Genomic DNA, 24445 nt, shown 5'->3' with positions numbered 1-24445 from the left:
TGAAATGTTTATAAACTAATAAGTGTTGTAGTTGGGTCACTCACCGGCCTGGCGGGTTCTGTTAAATGAGCAGGATAGGTATTTTGGTCGCTTACTGACCAGCCACCAATGGTGGCCAGCTCGGCTCACTGTCTCGGTGTCTCAATCACATCACCACTATCCAGTGCAAAGAACGCGCCGGGATCGTTGCCCTGGATAGTGGACGCCGGACAGTGGTTGTGTAGCTTTAGCTGCTCAGCTAGTTTTCATGCAGAACTTCGGTTTGATGGCAGTAGTGCATACTCCTTTTCCTTTTTACAGTAATTACTTTAGTAAAATTTTAAATTTTTGGGAATGACCTTTTTTAAAAGATTTTGGTTGGTTTACGAGGCAACATCGCCTGGTAGAAAAAGCCATGATAATTATAATGATTTAATGGAATCTGGGTATGAGCATAGTGAGTTTAATATGCCGCGATATCACCATTCAAAACGCCACATACATCGTACATTTCGAGCGCCCACTTGACAAGAAAGCTTCGTCATATTACGAAAACATTCAGAACACGGTAAAGCAATAAAACAAACCAAAAAACGATTAAACTCAGAACGACTTTTGGGAGTCAAAATAAACAACCGACAACATGAAAACAGCACCGCATTAACATATTATCTTTACGCCAATGCACTGCCGATCATCATATATTAAACACTTTCATCATGCGCCCAGGAACGCAAAGGACTGACTGCCAAATGCTCACCGACAAAATCCGATACACAAGAAACAAAACCGACGTACATATATCCCAGTTTTCCCACCCTTCACTCATCCCCGGCTGCATACTGAGTTCGCACTTCACCCTCATGGCGCTGTCGGTCAAGATCTGCTTTGGTTTCGTCCTCAATGCGCCGGATGTCGTCCATCGTCAGTCCATACCACTGATCCATCCAACAAAACACCTGGCGATGGAAGTTGAGAAACAGTTTTCGCTCAGCCTAAAACGAAGCAATCAAATCCCAAAAAATATTCCACCGCATAAATGGCTAATTGATTGCTATTTTTACGCCAACCTTGTGCGCCCAGGATTCCACTTTATTCTGCAGACCGAACCATTTAAATTCAATCGTCACCAGCTTATAGCAGCACATCACCGGCTTAACGTGTTGCTGAAAGATGACAACATGGTCAGGTTAACACACCCGTTTGAAATTGTTACTCATCGAAAAATAAGAACCCCACCCTCCAGTTACCGCCAAGAGGTCCACGGTCAGCCTTTTCGGAATGGAACTTTCGTGGGTCGAATTCCGGTTTATATTCCTGAAAGGATTCCAATTCACCTAATGTTATGTTTTTCATGATTTCGACAGTATTTCATTTAGTACTTGATTATGCATTCGAAATCCTTTTAAAGATCTTTTGAAACAAACGGCTCAAAAAAACCGACAATTTTTTTCACTGATCACCCGTCAGAGCGAAATTCGTTATTGCGCTGTAGTGGCTATTCTCCCATGATTTTCACAAATTCATAAAACATACAACAAGTCTTCAAAGTTCATACACTTCTTCAAAAAATCTTTAACCTCAGATTAAAAACCGGACAGAAGTCCACAACCAAAAAACAACAACAAACTGCATTAGTCACTTCGTCACCACTGAGTAGTCTGATGGCAACTGTGATTACGTAACCTCAGCTACCGGAGAAAACGATCTCGGAAAATCCGAAAACACGTACCTTTGCATCCACCGGGTCGTTCGCGATATCAATAATAATCACCTCCCGTTTTTTCAATTTTTCAGGGGATAATTTGTGGACCTTCATAAGCAGTGCCAAAGAATAACAACTAGTAAAGCATCGACAACTTCAAACCAAGTAAAAGCATGATTTTCATACATTGTCCGAATCGCCTCGATCAGCCACGTGAAGAGACTCCAGCGTCAAATAGAAGTTTTCTTTCATATACTCTGGGTTCTAAAAATTAGTGTCTAGTAAAACAAGTGGTAAGAAATCAATCGTTACTGCCATTAAGAACGTATGATGATTACTGGCACTAATAAAAAACGCCACATACGGAAAATTCCGTGCGACAGTAAGGATACGCATTCCAGGCTTTTTCGTGAAACTCCAACGATCCCTTCGGCGCTAACGCACGAACCCATGCCGGCACTTTGCTATAGCGTTTGGAAATCATAAAAGAATGATTTGAGATTTACGGAATCGTGATCCGTACCTCTGAAGGTAATAAACTTTGTGAGTATATTGACCGTGCGTCGGCTGTCCCTCCAAGAGCTGAAAATTGTCGTACGGCTCGTTTTTGAGAATTTCGATCCCTTCCCCACCGCCAGTTTCATTTTTGGAGGCCTCAGCTACCGAATAAAGTTGGGCAACCTGATACTAAATTAAAAAATGAAATTAATCATCAAAAAATTTCTCTTCCAGTCGACAATGACAAAATTAATCTTCTCGATAATAAGGATAATTCCAAGTAAAATGTTAAATTCGGGAAATATGTACTCGTTTTCCTGTTGTGTACGATGTAATTGACTACGTCGAGTACAGGAAACCAGCCTTACCTCTTCCACCGTCATAGGCAAAATGATACGACTACGAATGAAAAACGTTAGTCAGCAGCAAAGCATAAACCGTAAGCTCGCCGGAAAAAAAGACGAGACTTACTATTCTTTGATTATCATTTTGCTGGAACTCCACAGCCCACAGTCAAAAATAAAAAAAGAAATCCAAAATACAAACGAAACGATAAAATTATCTGGAATTAACCACTAATCAATCCACCCCGCCGCAGCCGCAGGAAGCGCAGAAGTCAGACTAATGTGGTTCACGCTACTGCTGGTAGTCTATATAAACAACAAATAAAGACTGGAATGTAACGGGTCTGCCAGTTCCGGTCCCGTTTGCGCAAACCGCTCGATAATCACCTACATGAAAATTGACCTCTTCGCCCAGTAATACGCAGGAAGATGGAGTCCCTGAGTCTCAGTTGGCAGTTTGTGCTATACAGTACTAAGTAATGCAAGTGATTATAAAAGCTAGAAAAGTAGCACCCAACAAAGTCGGTTCAACGGTGGAATTATTTTGCAAGCAGGCGCAATGACAATAAAGGGTTTTCACAAAGTCGGTCCAATGGCAAAAATACACAGTAAATCAGATAATATTTTATTATTACAGGCAGTAGGCACTGCTCTGCGGTAGAAGTCGTCTTCTTCGTGAAAGGAAGTAGCTGTGACATGCTGGAAGCCGCCTTGCAGAGATATTGCATTACAGTACGTATAGTTTCTGCTTGCAACGCGCAAACTCTAACAAATTATAAAAAAGTCTCTGATTCTGTGGAAGAAAAAGATTTTTAATAAAACATTCAATGTATTTATAATGAAACTGGCTCACTTGTTGTTATCTGGACAGTGGCTAATTTCGACAAGGAAGATCAAATATTATCATCGCAACGTTAACACAATTTTGCTCAAGAAGTAGCTGGATGAGAAAGAACAAAGTTACATTATCTTAGAGACCGTGATATGTGAGTTTGAAGCGATATGAAAGCATGTAAAAAACATAGCATTACTACTTTTGTGATGTTTTTTTAAAAGCCCCAGTACATACAGATTACAGATACAGCTGATGATGAGCAAAACCGTGAATACATAATGAACGACAAAGTGAATTATACGAGGTAGTAGTGACTAGTGATCCCACTGACGATGACCAGTGCTGAGGATACTGAAACGTCGTCCTCCCGAGCGCGGCTGAAAAACAACACGGAAGGGTATGGGTGCATTCACCAGAGCCAACATAGAATCTGTGGACGTGACGGTTTCTCCTCCCGGAATAATGAAGTTGAAATATTTGACTAAACTAGCCACGAAGATGAACAGCTCCATCTTGGCCAACGCTTCTCCATAGCAGTATCGCTTCCCTGTAAATGATAAATTAAGGAAGCTCTCAAATGGGCTATGTAAATGTAATACCAAATTTATAATGGGAATTACATACGGATACCTTTCTAAAAGTATAGTTAGGCAAACTGTCTACATGTACCAACTATTAATATTTTAATTATAACCAGTGCGTCAGTTTAAAAATTTGTATATATAATTAGCTTTTACCAGTTAGAAATATAATGTGCACTGTGCAGTACTATGAAGTACAGAGGATATTATAGTGCAGTTATACTACAATATCTTACCCACGGAAAACGGCATGTAACCTTCCAGTTTTTTTATATTGCCGTTAGCGTCCAGAAATCGATCGGGGTCGAATTTTTCGGGGTTGGGAAAAAACTTTGGATCCATGTGGGCGGAGTAGAGATTGGGATAGATAACGGTTTCCGCCGGTATCTCGTATCCGCCTAATTCTGTTGTTTCCAGGGTTCGGCGAGCAGGAATCGGTATGGGATCGGAGAGGCGTAAAACTTCCATAATGAAGGCTTCCAGATACGGCATCAAATCTACGACAAACATTTAGCGTTACTACCATATATTCTTCAATGAAATGTATGTATCAAATGCACGCACGTTTATTCTCGTAATTTGGGAATCCTCCGTCGGGAATATTTGCATCTACTTGCTGGACAAGACGGCGGTGCGCGTCGGGATTTTCAACTAGGAACACGATCGACCAGACGATTGTCGTCGCTGTTGTTTCCACACCGGCGCCAAACAGTGTCAAAATAGACATTTTCAATTGCTCTCCTAAAATTCAAGCAAGCATTGCGTTAGTATCAGGGGTATAAGTTAGCCACTTAATTTGTTAAAAAAAGGCTTACCGTTAGGTGCTACAGTAGCTCTAAATTAAATGAAACACTTTTCTGAAAGTGTTAAATAATACATATTTAATTCAACAATACAACATATTCTGTACTCGTACTAGCGTAAGAATTTAACTGATATCAAATAGTGGGCAATTTTACTGCCACTTGCCGCAAGTTCTGTTGTTGGTAATTGCCATATTTTGAATTGATTACTTCATGTATCGATTACTGACAGAAGTGACATTGAATTACGCACATAAAATGTTTTGATAATTACTAATTTTTATCAGCTAGTCTGTCAAACTTTTTTCTTACTAGTAAACGTGGTTTGTCCGGACGCTTTCATTTGTTTCTGCTGCTCATTTAAGAATGCGTCGATATAGTCGCGTGCTTCTCCTTCTTGAAAATTATTCTTATGCTCTTCAATCAGACTTTCCGAAAAAGCATCGAGCTTCGCGTAGTTGGTAGTGTAGTCTTCGTAGCTCTTTTTGAAAGGAAGGAATGGAATGTGTCGAAGCCAAGGAAAGAAGTTAAGCACTTGGTTTCTGCCGGCCATTTTGATAATACGCGAGGTCAACAGCGCCAGTCTCTGGAAGTGGCGGTTATTGTGGTCGAAGCGAGTACCGTAGCTGATGGCGCACAGAATGTTCGCTGAACTGTGCGTAATGACACCAGCTGGATCGGTTGGTCGTTGTTTGGTAGCTTCCAGATCCCGAATCAAATCTTTGGCTTCCTCCACGATGGTCCCGGCCAACCAGGGCTTTCCTAGTCCGAAATCGCGTAATGTTTTCATAGCGAATGGACGGTGTTCTCTCCACAGTGGGCCGTCGCTGTATAGTAGCCCTGTATAAAGCGGAAAGCGTTAACATGTATTGCACTTGTTTATACTCGTATATTAACTGACAACTAAGTGAGTTGTTGATAGGATTGTGTACTCATATGCAGTAAAATCTCGTGTAACATGGCATGGAATATTCGGAAGCAAAATCATCACCTTTCTACACCGTTTGAAAGAAAATGTGAAATCGAAATACACGCAGTTAAATCATCCATTTGTTTTTTAAAAAAATTAAATACAGAAAATTCCAATAAAAGTTTTTAATCTCGCAATTCCAACCTAGTCGCCGGAAGAATAAATCAGCAAAAAATCGCTTTGGCCTTCCAGTAAAAATATCCTCATTCAACACACGTTTCATCAGCTCATAGTCGGTAACAACGACTTTCGGTGTACTGCCAAGATAGATCGTAAATATTCCTCCATATTTTTTGCCAATCTCGTCCATTAGCTTCAGACGACCGATGCCCTTTTCTTTGATCATCATTCGAAGGTTACCCAATATAATCTCAGCTGCAAAATGTTAAACTTTCAAGATTTTTTAGTACATTATGAGCCAACATTAAGAGCGATTAAGCCGTTTTATAGAAACATCGAAAAATAGAAAGCTCATTTTTTTGTCCAGTTTTTGCGGTTTTCGCAACCTTATGACATCAAAGGCAATATGCGTAAATTGCTTACGTTTTGGTCCAGGCGGCAGTTTGACCTTAGGCTTCTTTTGTTAGGAATGCATCATAAAAAAATGTCCACACACTTGTGATGACGGTATAAGCTATCGATAGAAACCACGTTGAATACGTAATGATGTAATCTAAATACATTTTTGCGCCCTTTAGTCAAAACGCAACATAACACTTATATGCTAAACAACAATATGTACAATCGAATTTGGCTGTAATATTATTGGAGGTTTACTTGCAGAGGTATTTGTTCTGCTATTACGAAAAAAATTGATTGAGGTTACAACATGTTTTGATATGAAATTCTAGGCAATGAATAGCAGAAATAATCCGTATGCTCCCGATAACACAGTTTTGGGTAGATAATAAATTCTCTGCTTGTCGGGGCGATAAGGACGATAATGGCCGATCCCTATCCAGGAATAGTGATAAGATTAAGGTTTCTTTTAAGCATTCCAAACATACAACGTTTGTTAACGTTGTGAACGCACAAGACCTTTCGGAGGGAATGTATTAGTTTTAAGTTTTTAATTATAATTACGATCTACTCGCCTCTTAGAGTCTAAGTTGCGTCATTAATGATAAATACCGATGATAGCTGTCTAGGTACTCTGTATGTTATTTACAGTTATCACAATTTATCAGTCGTACAAATAGAGCGATTACCACGGGTGATATGGTGTAAAGTTAAATTTAAAATTAACAAAGATATAGGTCCTATCACGTTTTTTATCCGATTAGCGATTTCTACATAGGGCATACTGCTGTTGGACGTTGGCATATAAGTTTTAATTCAGTGCATAAGAAGTTCAATGCCAAGATCACCAGATTATTGTATCCACGTATGCATGAAAAAATAACTGTAGTAGGTATCATTTTGATGTAATAATATAGTAATGATAATAATTTCTAGCCACTCAGAAAAACACTATTAAGTCGGTGTTTTTGGAAATATATCAAACAACTCTGACGTTTTATCAAAGGTAAGACGATGTCGCCACAAAAAAATCGACACAGCTACAACAAAAGGTCGCACGAGCAACTCAGTTAAGTGATTACACCACATGCGCGCGCCGTTGCAAGCATTTTTTCCACCACGGTTTTAAGTGACAGCGACGAGTATGGAGCATATAGCAGCCATACACGAGCGGGTTCATAATGGTGCTGAAACTCAAGGAGAGCATTAATAAGGCCTCCATTATCTGCGAGTCCACACCACCCTGCAACGTATCCTCCATGCGACTATCACTGACGAAGGCCGTCGTGATCATGGCCGTGTAGGGTGTATAGCAGAGAATGAATGCCACGACAATTAAAATGGACAGCTTAAGAGTGCGCGAACGTGCTCGGCGTCGCACCACCGTGTCAGAGTGGCACAACTGCAGACCGGTATTCAGCCGGGTCCGTAGTGGTTTCAGGGAACTACTATCCACACTATTAGGCGACGGAACCGGTGATAGACCAGTCTTCCGGGATGCACGCGGTGGACCGGCAATAAACTTTGGTGAAGGCGCCTGATCAACAATTGACTCGTTGGTACTGTACGTGTCCGAACATATACCGGAAATGGAGTTCTCGTTGGTTATACTGCTATGAGCGGCTGCTGGCTTGCGGATAGTCCACAAGAGGAGAATACTGACAATGAGGATGATAATTAGCGGTATGACATACATCAGCAACATGGCGATAATGACATAGGCTTTGTCGTAGCGCTCATCGGGAAACGTATTTAAGGTCACACACTGGGCAAACTCCGGGACGTCCGGATGGTATTCCAGATGGAAAATAAATCCCTGGATCAAACAAGAAAAGCTTTCAAAGCATGATACAACATAAGTACCCGAAGTTAGCAAATTTTACTAATGGACGGAAAAGGTTACTTATAAAATATCCTGAAGATTGCCAATATTTTCCGGTTATAAGCGACACTTACCGACAATGTTTTAAAACTACTTCATTTTTAAACTACTTTATTCTTACGATAAAATACACTTCATTATTTACTCATAACCTCGAGGAACTCTAAGTTAAAATTGCTGATAATTTTATACAGTTTTGGTGGATTATTGCTATAGAGTGGCAAACAGCAGTTATGGTTTTTTTTACGCATTTGTAAACTTTGACTGCTGAACTACCACTCCTCAGAATCGAATTGGTGATATCAGGTCCGACATACCAAGCCACGTTCACTTTAAAACTGTAATCACTAATTACTACAAATCAAACACCATGAGCGGCTTGAGTGACGAAAGTAACGATACTAAATAGTTTGAAATTTCCATATTCTTGCCATTAGCTTCGCAACCAGCCTTAAATAGAACAAATGATGGGCACTTTTACAAACTACTTTAGCCTGTTTTTATACTTGCAGATGAAGTTTCGGAAAATATTTCATTAGTAACTCCAATTACTTGATTAAATAACGCAAATGCCGAAAAATGATTACCATATTCACCTGATTAATTACGTTAGTAATTCCTATGAGTGGCAAATATCTGGCTCACGCGCATATGTTTATCTTGAAACCGCACGTGGCACGTCTATCTTGCAGTATCGCAAATTCGAGATCGTATACAGTAGTATTATGCACCTTGCAGTGGTTACGGAGATGAAGATACTGGAGTTTTAAAAGAAGTTTGAAGTTGGTATTTCAAGAGTAAGTAAGTATTAGCAGAGCTTATTGATTTACCTGTGGTAAACTGAATATGACCGCTGCTGCCCACGATACCGATAGCAAAATTCTTCGCCGTTTTGCCGGCGCCGTGCGCCTCAATGGAAACATCACAACGTAGCACCGATCCAGTGACATGGCCAGGACGACAAACGCCTCCGAATACAATCCAATGGTCTTTGTCGTGCTGAAAAATCGGCAGCCGAGGTCGCCGGCCGTCCAGCGAATGGTTAACCGCCACCCTAATTCCAAGGAAATGGTAAAGAAGCACACTGTCAGATCGGCCACTGCTAGGTTGATGAGAAACGGTCGTAATCGGGAATTATTGTGCAGTGGTCGTCGCACCAGCAACCAGAGGAAGCCGAAATTCGTGACCAGTCCCAGTAGCAGTACAATAAAGGTCAAGAATGTACCATTGTTGTACGTGTGCATTAGCTCATTGTAGATGCTGTCGGCTAATAATTCCGAAGCATTGTCGGCCATGTAGTAATAACTCGGGTATTCCTCCATGATTGGGAAAGCAGTTTCTCGGGGCGATTAGATTATGAGATTTACTGGGAATGTCTCGCACGACCCACAGGGACAATCCAGCCAGCAGTACGCTAACGATGCGACGTCACTGCCTTTCCCATTACACATTCAGCCTGGGCTTTTTCCGGTTAGCGATTACCTACGCGCGCGTCCGCTTTGTGGATTTTCTTTTTGCTGGTTAATTGAAAGTTCAAGCAGTCGCGTGCTTATCAAGCGACAAGGAAATTTTTGCACTCGGTATATATGTATCTGTATCGGAAGATTAAACAGCATCCAATCCAATATCAAACTATGACCGTAATTTCAGTTAATGCCATCCTCACATACACTTACATGTTACCACGAAAAAACTGACTTCGCAGTTCTGAACGTAACAATGTACTGTACTGGCACACCTGCCACAGTTATTATGCCTAAAAGATGTTCGAAAATGAGCACTGTATGTAGAGTACTGCGCAGCATAGACGCCGTCCGCTGTCAGGATTCCGCGGTTCATCCCGTGATTATATAGATATATAAAGCTTCTCTGTCCTGCGATGACGCCCCATATCTCAGGAGATTACTATTAAATGAGCAATCCTGGTCCAGGCTGTGCTGTACAATGGTGATGATCCGCGCCGTGCGCGTTGAGCGCCCAGTTGTCTTGTAAAGCTTCGCATTACGCACCTCGCGCGTCTGCCTCTTAACCTTCTAATAGGGGACAATTAAGGAAGAGGTTTCGCGTACGCGCCGCTCCACAAACAGTTCTTTAGTGAAAACTGTTTTGTACAGGCTCACACACATACGAGATGCTGGGTGGATCGGGATCGAGGAATACCGGCACAAACAACGAGTAATGCGATGCTGTGGATAGATAGCGTAACCACGAGTCAGAGATAAACATATACCATTGGCTAAAAAAGGAGATAAACAATTTCCCATTAGGTCCAATTAGCGGAGCTCACTTCTTTAGAGGGTTGCTGAGATTTCAATCCCCTGCATTCTGATAAGGGTGTTGTTAATACGTGCGCAGACTGAGACGTCCCATTTTAGCAGAATCCAGTGCAACCACAATTTAATTATGTTTGCGCACACCGCGGTGTGGCCAGAACAAGGCTTCGATCTGATGTTCGTAATGGCGCCAGTAAGTGCACAGACATTAGCAGACAAACCTTCCAGTCACAACAACCTGATTTTTCCAAAATCAAAAAACCTGACCTTTGTAAGTACAAAATATAAAACACTGCACACAATTTTTACGCCTTTACTGCGTTATTCAATTAGACGTGCATAAGTAGTATAGCGGCAATTACTTAATATTGGAACCATTATGCAGTACGAAACAGCTGTAGTTTACTGTGATTTCCGTGTAACAAATTTAATTGTTAACTGTAATGTGGAACTTTCCAACTTCCTTTATACAAAGTACTTGAATTATGACTGTACTTGTCAGCCAATGACAGCCATACGTTAATGTGAAATACCGTATTACGAGTGCAAGAAATAAATGCAGCGCTCTGTTGAAAAAGCATTACTGTCACGAGCGTACAACAATCCAGCGTTTATCCCTCTTGTGAATTACGTATGTTTGCAAACACAAAGCTTAATCCCGAATTTATTGGTATCGGTGTGTACAGCGAGTTTAGCAGAATTTCCTGCGACCTTATCGATTTACAAATATCGCTCTTCTACAAGCGGAGACAATTGTTTTTATATCCCATGTTTGCAATTGTATCCCGCAAATGATTGACCGAATACAAGCTTCGAGTGACCTATGCGCAGAAATTGTGATCCACGTTAAATCATCACGAAGAAAGGAATGCCAAGCCAACGTACTTGCATGTTAAATAACTTTCAGAAATGCAAACCAATGCCCTTGAGTGACTGGTGACAAGAATCTGGTAATTTGATAAAATATGCAAACTGTGATGCCAGTATGAGGTGGCTGATATTAAGTACAGTGTATCTGCAAATGTCGAAATGGTCACGATGACAAGTACTGTAATCAAGTGGAAGGTATCCAAATCAGTGGAATTCGAAGCACCTAATCAAGAGCCATTTCTTTTCCGTCTGATCCTGTCCTGGCATTTCACGGCCGATAGTCCAAATGTATGCGGTGTGCAAAAATCAAGAAATTACACTTTATGAGGAACAAATTATTGTGAGAAAAGAGGGAAAACTTTCGATCGACTGAAAGATCGCATACCCATTCTGATCATTCACCAAATCATGAAATTAATGATCATTGTCTAATTATCTAACAGCAAACCTTTTAAACTTTGTAGCATTTGCTGACGTGCTTGCGAAATGTACTTCTTCAGTGCTTATTATTAGCAGCAGAGCTACCATCATTCAGTTCCACTTCGAACATCTAGTTTATTAGCTAAATACTACCGACCATGTCAAATTAAACAAAACAGACATTTCCCACCAAAAACTCCCCAAAATCTGAAGAAAAAATATCAAATTATCTCGGGCTTTTAAGAACCGGCAAGCAGACACACTACGCCGTTATTTTCAGCATCAAACACACATTACAACCTAGGGAAGATCCATTATAGAAAAGGGTTCGTCGGATGGACACCCTGCTTGGGCTGACCAAATCCGGCATTCGGCGTAGGCCCCAACAAAAACGGATTCGTCGCTGTATCGACATGCTGCGTCTGACCTCCATAAGCCGGCATCTGTCCCCACACGTTGCTACTATCAAACGCTGACGCCGTGTTCCCTCCTCCAAAAGCTCCCGCTCCGGCGCCCCAACCGTCTTTCACCGGTGCTTGGAATGCATTTGTATAACCAAACGGATTACTCTGTTGTGAAACAGGAGCTGCCGGCCACGACGGCGTCGGCCGAACAAACGTGTTCGCTGGATTCTGTGGAGCGCCACTCCAACTGGCTCCAAATCCATCTTGTCCTTGGGACTTGGGCAACGAATTCTGTGGAGTGCTCCCGGCGCTTCCTCCATGGAACATTTCGTCCAACTCCGCCAGCGCAGCATATTTGTCCGAGGCTGTTTTAGCTGGTGCGGGATTGTTCGGCACACTTTTAGCCGGGGACACGGCTTTCGGTGTGGGCGCCATCACCGACATAGGCTGCATGGGTTTGGCCGGTTCAAAAGGGGAAGCATTGAATGGCACCGAGTGCGACTGCGGCAGAGCGTCATGTGAAGGGAAGGCTGCCGTTGACGGCTGCAACGACTGCATGGTCTGTGAGCGGCCGAAATTGGCCCAGTCGTTGGAATTGGACGCAGCACCGGTGTGGGGCTGGGAACGTCGGAGCTACCGGCATCTGTGGCTGTACAGCAACAGGCGCTGGAGTGGATGCCACACTCAGCCCGCCAAATACACCCAGTAGATCATCTGTATTGGAAGAAACAGCAGCCGGTGCAGGGAAATCCGAATTGTGGGTAATGGCATTGGCGGTATGTGAGCGCGGCTACAATGAAGACACAACCACATAGCGCAACACCAGAAGAAATCTATGACAAACCTGCTAGTTAAGACTTAATCGTTTGCAGCAGATGTAATGAAATGCTAGAGTAAGCACTTCTCATTTAATCCTTAGTTAAATAAGCTCCTAACACTCATGTCTACAAGCAAGTTATGACTGCTAACTGCTAGGCTGCTACCATGAGCCCATGAGGGAATCCGGGACAACCGGTTATCGATAATCGATGCACAACCTATTTTAGCACAATCGTATCTCCTGTCATTTGAAGCTGTTATGAATGAAAGCGGTGATCGACCAAGTGAAACGCAAATGCCTGCGTGGTAAGAAAACCAAAAAATCGAAAAAATCTCCGTTTCATCTCTCTTTCGGAGTTTACGATAATGTAAGACACTAACTGAGTAACTCATGAAAGCACATCATTCTGGTAATTATTAGTAATCAGAAAATTATGAAACTTCGATAATATAAAAGAATAGCAGAAACAGCAAATTTCAAATCAGGGTAGAAACCAAAATTGATAAAAAATTCAAGAGAACCGAATAACTAACGTTTAGCAACGGCACAAACTGATTGTGAAAAGTAAACTTACCAAACTGATGCTTCCTGTGCTGTGGGTTCGTGGCTGATTGCTGGTGCCATTTCCCGTCGATAAGGGCGAACCGCCGTTACTCAGTTGCGAATCATGCCGCAGGCTTCGTTGTGAATTGCTTGATGCACGACGGGATAAAGAGGTTCCGGTGTCCATTTCGGTTAAACTCTTATAGCTGCCTGTATCATCCTGCTTCAATTGATCGCCAATATTCAGCTCATTCGGCCCACTGTACCATCGCTTCTTTTCATATTTGGCTATCAAAAAATCTTTCATCTTTTGATCATCTCGCACTTCGGGTGGACGCAGATTGGTCTGAGGATCGTAATTAAACAGCCAAACTTTTTTGCAGAACTACAAAGAAAACAAAATAATCAAGAATGTCTATTTTCACGGCGCAATTATGCACACAGACTTTAGTGAAAATAGACCTCCCCATAGAATAAACACTAAGTTGAGCCAAAAGCTAATAAAAGCGCGCCAATAAACCTTATCGACGGTGACGATATCATTGGCTTTATCAAGCTATCGCCTAGCGCTGTCACTCGCCGTCAAAGTGGTAGGCAGCACGCTTTCCCATTCCTACAGGGACCTGTCAAAATCAATTTAACAAAAAGCTCCCACTCTAAACTTTAGCGCAGCGTAGGGAAAACCTGAATACCGAAACGTTACTGCTTTGTACAGTTCAAATTTTGTTACCGAAAATGGTTTACAGAAAAATCTGCCATGAAAAGAATTCTGTCACGTTTTCAAAAAACAAATTTTAAAACAAAAATTCACTATCACTAATCGCAAAATAACTTGTCTAAAATATTCGCATTTTTTCAATGAACAAGTATTTGGCAGTTAAACAAAACCATGTGTTCGATTGTTCACTGTTAATAGGTAAGAATGTATATTTGTACTCTGGAAACTGCAAGCTTTCTACGCAGCATTCGCGGGAAAAGGGAAGTGGCGAAATAACTATAAACTCATCAACACTTTCGCCCTCGGGCGATCCGCTTTGTGCGCAGTCATATCCGCAGACATTCCACACTTAAACGCTGCTTTACCGCATTTCCACGAAACTGCATGAATTTCACTTCATCCTCCGCGAAGGTTCCCATACTGATGGACTTCACTCGATGCGGAGGATTGAGACCGCGCCTAAAACACAGAAGACTCCTTTGGTTCCTGCATCGTCATTGTCGTCATGCAGTCGAAGGAACACCTTACAGAATGCCTGAACATCCTGTACACACAAAGGCCCCGATAGTCAAATCCACATAAGTGGGTCCTTTCTGGCCGCAATCGAAGCAGTTCTTGTTATGAGGAAGCTGGCTGATCTGGCGGATGAGTTTGGAGAACTGCTCGGTTTTGCTGGCGTTCTTGGCTGTCATTTTCGATGTCGCTGCACGGCTGACTGCGCTGTGGGTCGCCACTACAATTCCAGTATCATAAAAAGGCTTGAAACTACACGAAACAACATTCAGTTTTGAGGGAGGCTGATAATCCACACGGATGATCCAGATAAATTCAGGAGTGTGATGGGAAGAACGATCTTTCTTGAAACCGAGACCAATTCTGCATTACTGATAAGGGGTGTACGGCACACTGAATTGTCAGTGCAAAACGCGCTATGGTGTTAAAAATTCTTTCAAAAACAATAGATCTCAGCAGATAAAGATTACATCAATGAATTAAAGGTGATAAACCGTCACCAAGGTAAAGTGAAACTGCACAAGTTTCAGTAAGTACGGTCAAACAATTTGGAACATGCGCTGTATCCGTACACTGTTGGGAAGGTGTCACGCTACGGCATTTAAAAATACACAGATGGCAATCGTCGACCGACCGCAGCATCGTCCGTGTGTCTGCGAGCCATACGAATCACTTCCGGTTAGCTGAGCATAGAATATACGGCGCATATGAGTACTGTATAGCCCACGCACAGAATGGTGCACTACTGTGCAAATTAACCAAGACTCTGCGGTCGGTCAAAGGTTACAAGCTGCCAGTGATACCGATCACTACATAAGTCATGCTCTGCATTATTTACTTTAATACTGTTATCAAGTTTTATTTGGAACAATATTTTTGCTTTATGCATATTTTTATATTTAAAATAAATTTTAACAGAGCTTCTGAACTTTGAGTATTTTTCGAAAGAGAAAAGATTAACAACACTAGCAACAATTCAGGCTTTGAATTTTTACGTACTTATTGTATTGTATTGTATAAATTTTTACGTATTATATATTTACTTTATACTTACTATCACTCACTTACTTACTTACTGTAAATTTGTATGATATATAATGCACCATAATGTGTACAAGTATACCAATTATGCCATTCTTCTATATCTGTACCGTAGTGGTTCAAGTAAAACCAAGCTGACAACAAATTAGAAGTAAGCGAAAACTAGCAAATTAAATAATATAGTATTTATCTTACAAAACTAGCTTACACAATTAGCTTCGTAATGCGTCGCATCTACATATTTTACATTGTGTTTATTTTTAAAAGAGCTTCTGCTTTGAAGTTTCCAATACTTTAAGGGGCCAATAAGCGCAGGAAGGGAGATACTGCAAGAAACGAAAAAAGACTATTCCTGCTACTTATACTGCGCAATGCGGCATCGTACAGTACTAATATTGTATAATAAATACTCGTACTTATTGTTATGCTCACCCAAGGCGGCGATCCACTCTAGTCTAGATCTGTTATCATGTGTATGATAAATTTGTATTAGTACAGTACTTACTTTTGATTGCTAACAATTTATTTAAATTGTTTGATTTATTTTACGCGGCTTCAAATTGTATTGCTAAATGCTTATTTGCTCCTTCCGTTGTACTGTAAGATTTTGCCCTAGAAGCATCCGCACAAACTCACAGCTAAACTGTTAAACTAAACTGTTAAACTATCTGCAAAACAGCATTTAAATTTTGATTAACAATGTTATAGTAGCACACAAAAAAGCTTACCTAAATTACATGGAAGCATTAGCTCGAAGCAAAACTTTGACCAATATTTTCCATTTACATTGGCGTAACTTTAGGCAAATCTAACGTAAGTTTGTACAAATCCGGTACAAAAACTAATTAGTTGCGAAAACTAATCCGGTGCAAAAACTAATCCGAAATCGTTAAATTTGAATTAAAAAGGACCGGTATTAACGAAAAGCTATTGTTTCCAGGGATGTACAAGCGCCAGAGTAACGTTTTGGGACCTTTCGCGCATCGGTTTCCACACGAAACCTGCGTTGAACAAACTACCTTTTCGTGTACAGATTACTACAGACCAAGTACAGGGGCATTAATTAATTATTGTGATGTGATTTCGCACCATATTTCGTGAGCAAATATTGGTCTGTGCTTTGTGTAGCTAAGGTGTATACATACGGTAACATACCTGTACTACAGCTTGTCTACCTAAAACGCAGGAGTCCTCTCTACCGAAACAAGTTGAATTTACGCGCAATCTGTAAACAAATTTTCACTGTTTTTGACAACTGTAAAACCCTATTCTTTTTAACTGTTCTTCTTTTTAACCTATTCTTCTTACCGTGCGTAGTATACACAATTACCACATACGAATATGCAGTGGCAACACATGATTGATGTGCGAAGCTGTACGAATTTACGATCAAAGCCTCGTACCCGTCGGTTTTCAGTCTATACGACTGCATGGGCCGTCTTTAATCCCATCAGTTTGTACAGTTGAACCTTTTATTACATTTTCACGCCAGCGATTGCTGGATCTAACTCGGTTACTCCACCTAGAGCACAACATCGGTATCGGAAATCAATTCTTTAAACGCTGCTCCTGTACAGTTTCTCGTAGTATTCAATTTTCCCTTCTGCAGAGCCGGCTCTCGCTGCACCATTCCACGGAAAACGGCAGCTCCCAACCCAACCTTTCAGTAACATTTCCTGAACAGAACGTGCAATATAATTGCACTCTAGTACACCTTTGGCGGCATATATACGAGTACAATTGACAAGCAATACTCGATCTCAACTCCCTAGTTTGAAGTCTGCAAATCTCACACGAATCACAACAGAAACTTGAGTTTGTTTACTCTGCCTTCTATACGTTTGCCTTGAATATTAAGAATTTCCGTTTGAGGAGAATGCCGCACACGCACGAGCATAAAGAAATCAAGGAGGTCCGCACATCCGATGGTCATCTGGTGGAGTCAATCAAGAACGTCTCGTCCAGCACGCATGTCGACTCCGACACCCTGGATACGGCGGTCACCCGTACGACCATCAATGCACCGCTCATCCATCCAACGACCACCGCGGTATCCGTGAATGCCGTCAGCGGATTGGCACAGGAACTGCTGGGCGAAGGCCTGACCGCCTCGGTGGAGCGCGTGACAGCGGGAGCGCGTGACGAGATCATCTACGAAACGCCGGAGCAGTTGGAAAGGAAGCGGGATCGCGATGAAAAGTATTACCGCGAAAAGGAGAAGATTCGCGAGAAGCATGAAAAGGAGATAGCCAAGTTGACGGAAGACTATCGCGAGAAAACCGAAAAGGAGACGGCGAAAATTCGCAAGGAAATGGAGAAACAACATGAACGGGATGTGGAATTCCGGAGCAAATTGGTAGAAGATGCCATTAAACGGTATGACAAGTAGCCACCGTCTGCAATATAGACTAACAGTTTTTTTACATAGCTTTCGATGAGAACTGGTATTGCAGATCTAAATCTAGAGTAACTGTCCTTTATGATCCTTGCGCATTGTAACGGCTAATAGGGTCTGGATTATGCAAAATGATTTATCTAATATGTGATCTTTTCGCAGGCAAAAAGAAGAACTGGAACTGGAAGCCAAATTCGCCAAGAAAGAACTGGAACGACAACGGGAACTGGCGCTGGATGCACTGGAAAACAGCCGCATGCACACGGATATCTCGGTCAACATGGATACCACGGCTGGACATACCGTCAGCAGCGGTCATGTTGACAAATAGGTCATGAAAGCAAATAATCATAATCCTTCAATCACAATTAAAGCACCACTTTCACATCAAAACTGGAAATCTTTCGACACTAAGATAAACACCTTTCTCTGGCGTTGTAATGCGCCGATTTATTCGCACGTACGCATTTCCCGAGTTCATTTGATTTTTTAATCACAACGATGTACAAGGATGTACGGTACTATTTGCACTTCTCAATATGGAACGTAATTTATAACCGGAGGACAGGGAATTCTTTATGTCTCATGGGTGATTATTGTGCCCCGTACGAATGCCGTTGCAGATTTTTGATGCTTTATCAAGTGCCATTTTATGTTTGTTTGTAACGTTGCGTTCGCCATCAAGTCGTAAATCGCAAATACCGAAACCACGCGGCATGGAGTTAGCCGGTTAGCGTAGCTAACTTATGTATGTTGTATCGCTGTGAACTTTCACCGACGTATGGATGCATGAGAAGAACAATTAAAATTTATTAGGCACCGGAGCCTGAAATGACGGCTTCTGCGATTTATTTTATTTGTTTTGAAGTGGTTATCAATAAGGAAACTTGTGTGTATTCTAGCAAATGTTTATTTCTACTGTTCATGCACATACTTATTAATTTCGTAGCAAACAGCAAGCCAGATGCAAACTGTTTATTGTTAATGTTAGCGCCCTGCTTGCACCTTTCCGTAAACTGTTGCGGCTTACAGATGCAGAACGTTCGACGGTAATCGATACCAGCTCCTTGCTGATGTACTCGTTATTGGTTTTCTAAGGACGTGGGCCGACACATAATAGAAAATATTTCCCGCAATAAGCGAAAGCCAATACCTTAATAACAACACAGGCTAATTTGTCGTTGCCACGGCGGGAGAATGAATTCGATACGGTATCCGTGTTACATTTAGTAGTACTCATTCTATCCTGTAAATCGTGGCATTATTATCCTGCAGACTGGCAGCTTGCACGATGTACAAGTACTATAGGGTGATTTCATGTACTGAATGGTCCGCAGCCGCAGTTAAGTACTTACGTAATAACGTTAACAAGCGGTATCGATCTCGCTAGAGCAATCCCAAATCCTTTCAAAATAAAAGCGGAATTAATCTGAGCAACAAAGCGCATTCTTTCCGTTTTTGAGTTTATTTTACACATTACACACTCAGCTGCCGCCGCCTAGTCAACAGCTAACTGTAAATAATCTACTTCCTTAATTATCGTCTATAATATTCTCCCAGCGGACGGAATCTGGCAAAACAATCGAAAGCCCGGGAACAGTGGCAAATTCAGAATAAATTACAGTAAAAATAAACAAACAGAAACAATATTTTATCTGGAATACTGAAAAATCGGAAGTGTTATTGGTTCGTTATCCTAACTGTTAGGAAGGCTCCTTATCAGCTTGTTGCAGAGCATCTGATGTTTGCTGCCTTCGCATCTCCCGTACTACGCCTGTTGATTTCGGTTCCTCTTTGGTTCCATGGAAAACGACTTTCAGAGATTGCAGAGCTCCAAAAAGTTGTGAGTTGTTGCCCTATATTTGTACACAGTCAATGAATTTGGAAACTAATTCGAAAGATAGAGAACTGCAACTTTAAGATACTATTAGCCTACCGAAAAACAGTTAAAATTTATTGTGGATTTGCTCCAAATTTTTCACAATTTTTTATACAACACCTTGTTGCAGCAGTTGCAACATTTACAGCAACCACGAAAATTACAGTTACATTACAACAACTGATTTATTTCTGCGAATCTGTCAATAATTAGCTGTCGACTTTACTGTGTGCATGTATCTCTGCAAATTTTACGTGAACATCCTGGTTTCTTACCTGACTCTCGAAGGTTACTTTCCACGTCCCATACGGATTCTCTCCCCAGTTATGAACGGAAAGAAAAGGCCACTCAACGAATCCGTTAGTAGACAAGTCATTTCGACGTTTCGGTGCGATGAGGGTTCGCGTTCCTAGATTTTCATTCAACAGCGGCTATGAGATACAGTTAAATGCATTTTGCTTTCTGCAGACAATACCCATTGGACTTTCCAAGTATATCTGCACCACGCCTCGTCGGAGATGCGATAACGATACAATCACTTCCACGTGTTCCAGATACCGAATCTCATTTACAGTGTTCCGGCAGGCTCGAGTTGTCACCGGTACAACAAGGCTTTCGTTGTGAGAAAACAGGCTGCAAAGGTCAACGAAACCGGTTAAGCCGTGTGAAACATTTAACTCAACTGGCTAATTCTTACGCATTCTCTATACCGGCTTTACGAATGGCACACTTGGTCTTTTCCGGTACAGTTTCCCACAGTTGTCCTGCTTGTACTAATTTGGCTGCATCCATTAAGCCGAACCCGAAAATGGGATGCACTAACATGCCCACTCCATTGACGTACCAGCCTGGAGTATGCAATAGCGGAAACGGATTAGCCGTCCATGCTACGAGGTGTTTTACATCTCTCCATGTCAGATTATTACTGAAATCAAAATTGGAGATTGAAAACTGCTAAAAAATTTGTACGCACCTCTGTATTCGGCACGTACATGCCTCTTTCTTTAATTTCTTAAGGGTAAGGTGAAACAAAACCACGATTAGGCACGATTTTTCATGCATGCATTATCTTGGTTAGCCAGCGATAATTATAAGCACAAAGATGATTTAATTTAGTATTACGATCAGCAATAAAGCAATAATGGCAGTTTAGCCTACATAATCCGAGCACTAGCAACATTGCGCCGCCTTGCGGGAAAACATGGACATCTTTCTGACCACTAAACTGTTCATTCAAGCCAGATCGAGCTAGATTTTGCATTGCGATGTTTTCCTGACCGCAGTTAACAGTCAGCTTCCAAATTATGTACTCGTCTGTGCAGTAATTATCGATAATTTGACTTACTTCGCTTCCAGGAGTAATGCAACGATAGCAGCTACAACATTCAGACAATGCTGTTATTACCGGAGTTGCCGTTGCCGATGATTAACAGTACGAGTACACGTAATTTTACTGCGAGCAGGTGTAAATCAACATAGAAAGTATAGTGTAGAAATGTAGATGTTCCACTCTAACCTGCTAGCGGAGCGGAAGCGGACGTTCCGGTGTGACTGGACGTGCACCGGTTTAATAAATCGGTGCTGACCTAAAATTCATGCTTCTATACAATACTATCTTGCTGGCTCTTGTTATTCGCAAGATTTTTTGGTGCAATTACATACAATCTTTCCTTCGAAGTATGATCCACTGGAACAAGTGCACGCCATTGTTGACGGGCACTGCTCAGCGTAGATGGGCACATGACCGTATTCCGTGGTGCTACCGACGCTTAAGGTATTGATATTGGATGCATAACCGTCATAGGCGCAAGAATCGCCATTAATCCCGCCATTCCCGGACGCCCACACGTAAAGAGAGCCTTTTCCCTGGCGTCCCTGAGTTTTACCAAAGGCACACAACAAACATAAGCATTAAAACACACAAGAGGTCCTAAAGTTTAAATGCTTTATACGTAAATACTAAATTCTATTAGGCACCAGCTTATCTGGTGCAGTAAATTATAAAGGTCATACTTCTTTTACGCCTTTCTCCAATGCCCTCGCGGCCATTGACCCGGGTTTTTCGACAGTGCGCCCGTTATCACTCGGTCCCCAGGATGAGCTGTAGATGTCGATGTAATCGTTGTTGAAAGAAAACGACTCGGCTTCCACGCGGTCCGTCACCGTTCCGTCTAGCATACGAACGCCACCAATACGTGCATCATATGCTATTCCAACACCGCAGACGTTGTTGTTGGCTTGCATGGCCACTTCGCCGGCGCATCGTGTCCCGTGGTGCGTGTCTTCGGGATTCTCATATCGTGGGGTTGGATTCCGATTGTTGCCGTTAATGTTGGTACTGGCTTCCGCATCCTTCGGAGAACCATCGTATATGCATTATCAGTGTTTCAATGTTGTGAACTGTACGCAGACGTCTATATGCACGTACGTAATTGACGGCGAGATCGCTATGATTACTTTCCAAACCTATACAACACAAAAGTATAAGTGGATGCATTTCAGTTGTGGGACAATTCGTACAATATTTAGTTAAGATAACATTAGATTAACGTATGTACAATATTTAACCAAGTAGAGCTGATGTGCACGCTTACCATCATCCAGAATTGTAACTACAACGCCTTTGCCGGTGATTTCTTTTTGCCAGACCGGCGCAACTTGCAGACTGATTGGCGAAGAATCTTGCAATGCTCTCATATTACGATCCGCTGATTTACTGGATGGCTGGTGCTGCAAAAATCCAAAATTCAGACACGAAGAAAAATATCAGTGATTTACGGAGATATGCATGCGTACATAACGTTAACAAAAAATATTGAGACATACTAGGTACCACTGCGTAGCCCACAGTGGATCATTGAATGCTTCGGCGTCTGGTGCCGAATTGGATGCAGGAAGAGAAACCGATCTGGTGTCGGTGGACGATATGGAAAATGCATTATCGTTATCGTCGATAAAAAATAATTTTGGGGTGTCCTGGTAGTCTCGCTTGGTACGCACGAGAACTTTTTGCTGTTCTGCCCATTTAATCTGTTGAATACATTAATTAACTAGTTTGTATTATACATTTATATATATTATTACATTATACATTTTAGTTTTTAACAAAAACATTGCGTAACAAACTGCTAACAATAAACGAAGGCTACAGAGCGACGTACAAATTTTGTAGGTTTTTTTATAACTTACCCGAGTGTCGCGTTCCAAATTGCTAGCCGGTTTATTGACCAGTTTTGCTGCAATGGGATTACTATCCGGAACTTTTCGTTTAGATCGGTGTACGGAAGTAGCCGATAGCGAGGTGCAGTTTAGCGTCGTATTGGAACTGCTTCTGGAATCGCCGAGTGTACAAAAAGTATCATTGGTGTGGGAGGTGTTGTCCAGTCTTTTAAACTGAAACACTTTCGGAAGTTCCGGTAGCTGCAACACAACGTCGGTATTCATAACCTGATCATGGCGGTAGTAGTTGTTCAATGACTGTATTGAAACAGGAATTAAATAAGGGACGAAAAGAGCGAAGAATTTCAATCGAACGCAACAAAAAGCAGGCATAAATATTGATTCCAACAAACGCCCTTTATTCATAAGTAACTATCGTAGCCGGAAACGAAGTCAAAGTTTGCGCGCACAGTATTAGACCCGACGCCAACAGTTCTGAAGCCAATTACAGTTTTGATGGCAAAAAATGTACATAATGTATACTTTGACGTGAGGTGCGGGTATTAAATCCGCGTATTTACATTTTCATATTATGCACAGAAGTGGACAATCCGAAGTTAAAATGCTCTTTCATTGAGAGTGCCTTCTACATAACTCATTTAATCACATAAAGTTATATGTCTGCACAATTTGTGAAATTTATAAAAAGGTATATTATTCTGCAGTTCGTGACAGCTCCGCTACAGACCTCTTTGACAACGATAAATCCATGTTCTTTCGCCACTTGCTGCGCCACGTCCAATCCACCAGGAATTTCCACCAGCCATTCGTTAATAAATTCTCCATTACCCATGACAGATAAAAATATCCATGGGAAAAACATCATTGCACATGGCAACATTTGCATTATAAACTTAAATATATCTGTCTAATTTTAATGGGCTATGGATTCGAATCTATTTTAATGGTCGCAAAAATAGCGGGAAGAACAATTGGCCGACCAAACCGCTAGTACATGTACACACAATTATCTGCACATGCGACCGACATGTGCAGCAACCTTAATTACTACCGCGATCGCAGCGGAAAACTTTGTGTGACTTTGGTGAACAATAACAAAAAAACTCTTCATATCGTCCTTCGAGGAGGTTTAACGTGGTTTTCTTCAGGAACAACTACTGAGGAATTCCGAAACAATACACTGCGGTACTAAATAACATTAGAATGACAAACGCTGATACCGGTTCCTGTTCCCGCTGCAGGCGTACTGTAGCATTGCTAGCAAAATTTTGGC

At 41.6% G+C, this 24445-nt stretch overlaps 6 protein-coding genes across 6 annotated transcripts; 1 reads left to right on the top strand and 5 right to left on the bottom strand.

Annotated features, from left to right (window-relative positions):
- Positions 1-426: 426 nt before the first annotated feature.
- On the bottom strand, positions 427-3092 carry LOC129600961 (phosphatidylinositol transfer protein alpha isoform-like). Its single transcript, XM_055499652.1, has 9 exons — positions 2654-3092; positions 2551-2581; positions 2208-2371; positions 2049-2148; positions 1871-1948; positions 1712-1792; positions 1219-1296; positions 1050-1145; positions 427-974 (listed from the first exon to the last, which is right to left on the bottom strand). Exons 1-9 carry the CDS (start codon positions 2668-2670, stop codon positions 801-803), a joined length of 819 nt encoding a protein of 272 aa, XP_055355627.1. The 5' UTR covers positions 2671-3092; the 3' UTR covers positions 427-800.
- Positions 3093-3435: 343 nt separating this feature from the next.
- Positions 3436-6649, bottom strand: LOC129600908 (cytochrome P450 2U1-like). The gene is made up of 6 exons (XM_055499580.1): positions 6259-6649; positions 5860-6090; positions 5058-5585; positions 4507-4683; positions 4179-4439; positions 3436-3908 (listed from the first exon to the last, which is right to left on the bottom strand). The coding sequence occupies exons 2-6, from the start codon at positions 6062-6064 to the stop codon at positions 3676-3678; spliced, it is 1404 nt and encodes a 467-aa protein (XP_055355555.1). The 5' UTR covers positions 6065-6090; positions 6259-6649; the 3' UTR covers positions 3436-3675.
- Positions 6650-7048: 399 nt separating this feature from the next.
- Positions 7049-10705, bottom strand: LOC129600915 (adipokinetic hormone/corazonin-related peptide receptor variant I-like). The gene is made up of 2 exons (XM_055499591.1): positions 8947-10705; positions 7049-8050 (listed from the first exon to the last, which is right to left on the bottom strand). The coding sequence occupies exons 1-2, from the start codon at positions 9436-9438 to the stop codon at positions 7313-7315; spliced, it is 1230 nt and encodes a 409-aa protein (XP_055355566.1). The 5' UTR covers positions 9439-10705; the 3' UTR covers positions 7049-7312.
- Positions 10706-11794: 1089 nt separating this feature from the next.
- Positions 11795-15331, bottom strand: LOC129601001 (arf-GAP domain and FG repeat-containing protein 1-like). Its single transcript, XM_055499697.1, is given in 5 exon segments — positions 11795-12602; positions 12604-12873; positions 13478-13831; positions 14530-14623; positions 14693-15331. Coding segments are annotated over 5 exon segments (1491 nt in total). The 5' UTR covers positions 14857-15331; the 3' UTR covers positions 11795-11993.
- A 1938-nt stretch (positions 15332-17269) lies between these two features.
- Positions 17270-18768, top strand: LOC129600971 (cytosolic-abundant heat soluble protein 86272-like). Its single transcript, XM_055499665.1, has 2 exons — positions 17270-18094; positions 18276-18768. The coding sequence occupies exons 1-2, from the start codon at positions 17595-17597 to the stop codon at positions 18442-18444; spliced, it is 669 nt and encodes a 222-aa protein (XP_055355640.1). The 5' UTR covers positions 17270-17594; the 3' UTR covers positions 18445-18768.
- An 803-nt stretch (positions 18769-19571) lies between these two features.
- LOC129600864 (neuroendocrine convertase 1-like) lies at positions 19572-24301 on the bottom strand. The gene is made up of 13 exons (XM_055499496.1): positions 23900-24301; positions 23182-23412; positions 22819-23022; positions 22587-22722; positions 22421-22458; positions 22006-22344; positions 21655-21867; positions 21509-21578; positions 21338-21368; positions 20690-20917; positions 20468-20625; positions 20268-20401; positions 19572-19969 (listed from the first exon to the last, which is right to left on the bottom strand). The coding sequence occupies exons 1-13, from the start codon at positions 24056-24058 to the stop codon at positions 19817-19819; spliced, it is 2094 nt and encodes a 697-aa protein (XP_055355471.1). The 5' UTR covers positions 24059-24301; the 3' UTR covers positions 19572-19816.
- Positions 24302-24445: the final 144 nt, after the last annotated feature.

The sequence above is a fragment of the Paramacrobiotus metropolitanus genome, unplaced genomic scaffold (assembly GCF_019649055.1).
Source record: "Paramacrobiotus metropolitanus isolate TYO unplaced genomic scaffold, Prichtersi_v1.0 Parri_scaffold0000004, whole genome shotgun sequence".
Taxonomy (NCBI): domain Eukaryota; kingdom Metazoa; phylum Tardigrada; class Eutardigrada; order Parachela; family Macrobiotidae; genus Paramacrobiotus; species Paramacrobiotus metropolitanus.
This window is presented reverse-complemented; position numbering and strand designations above follow the sequence as displayed.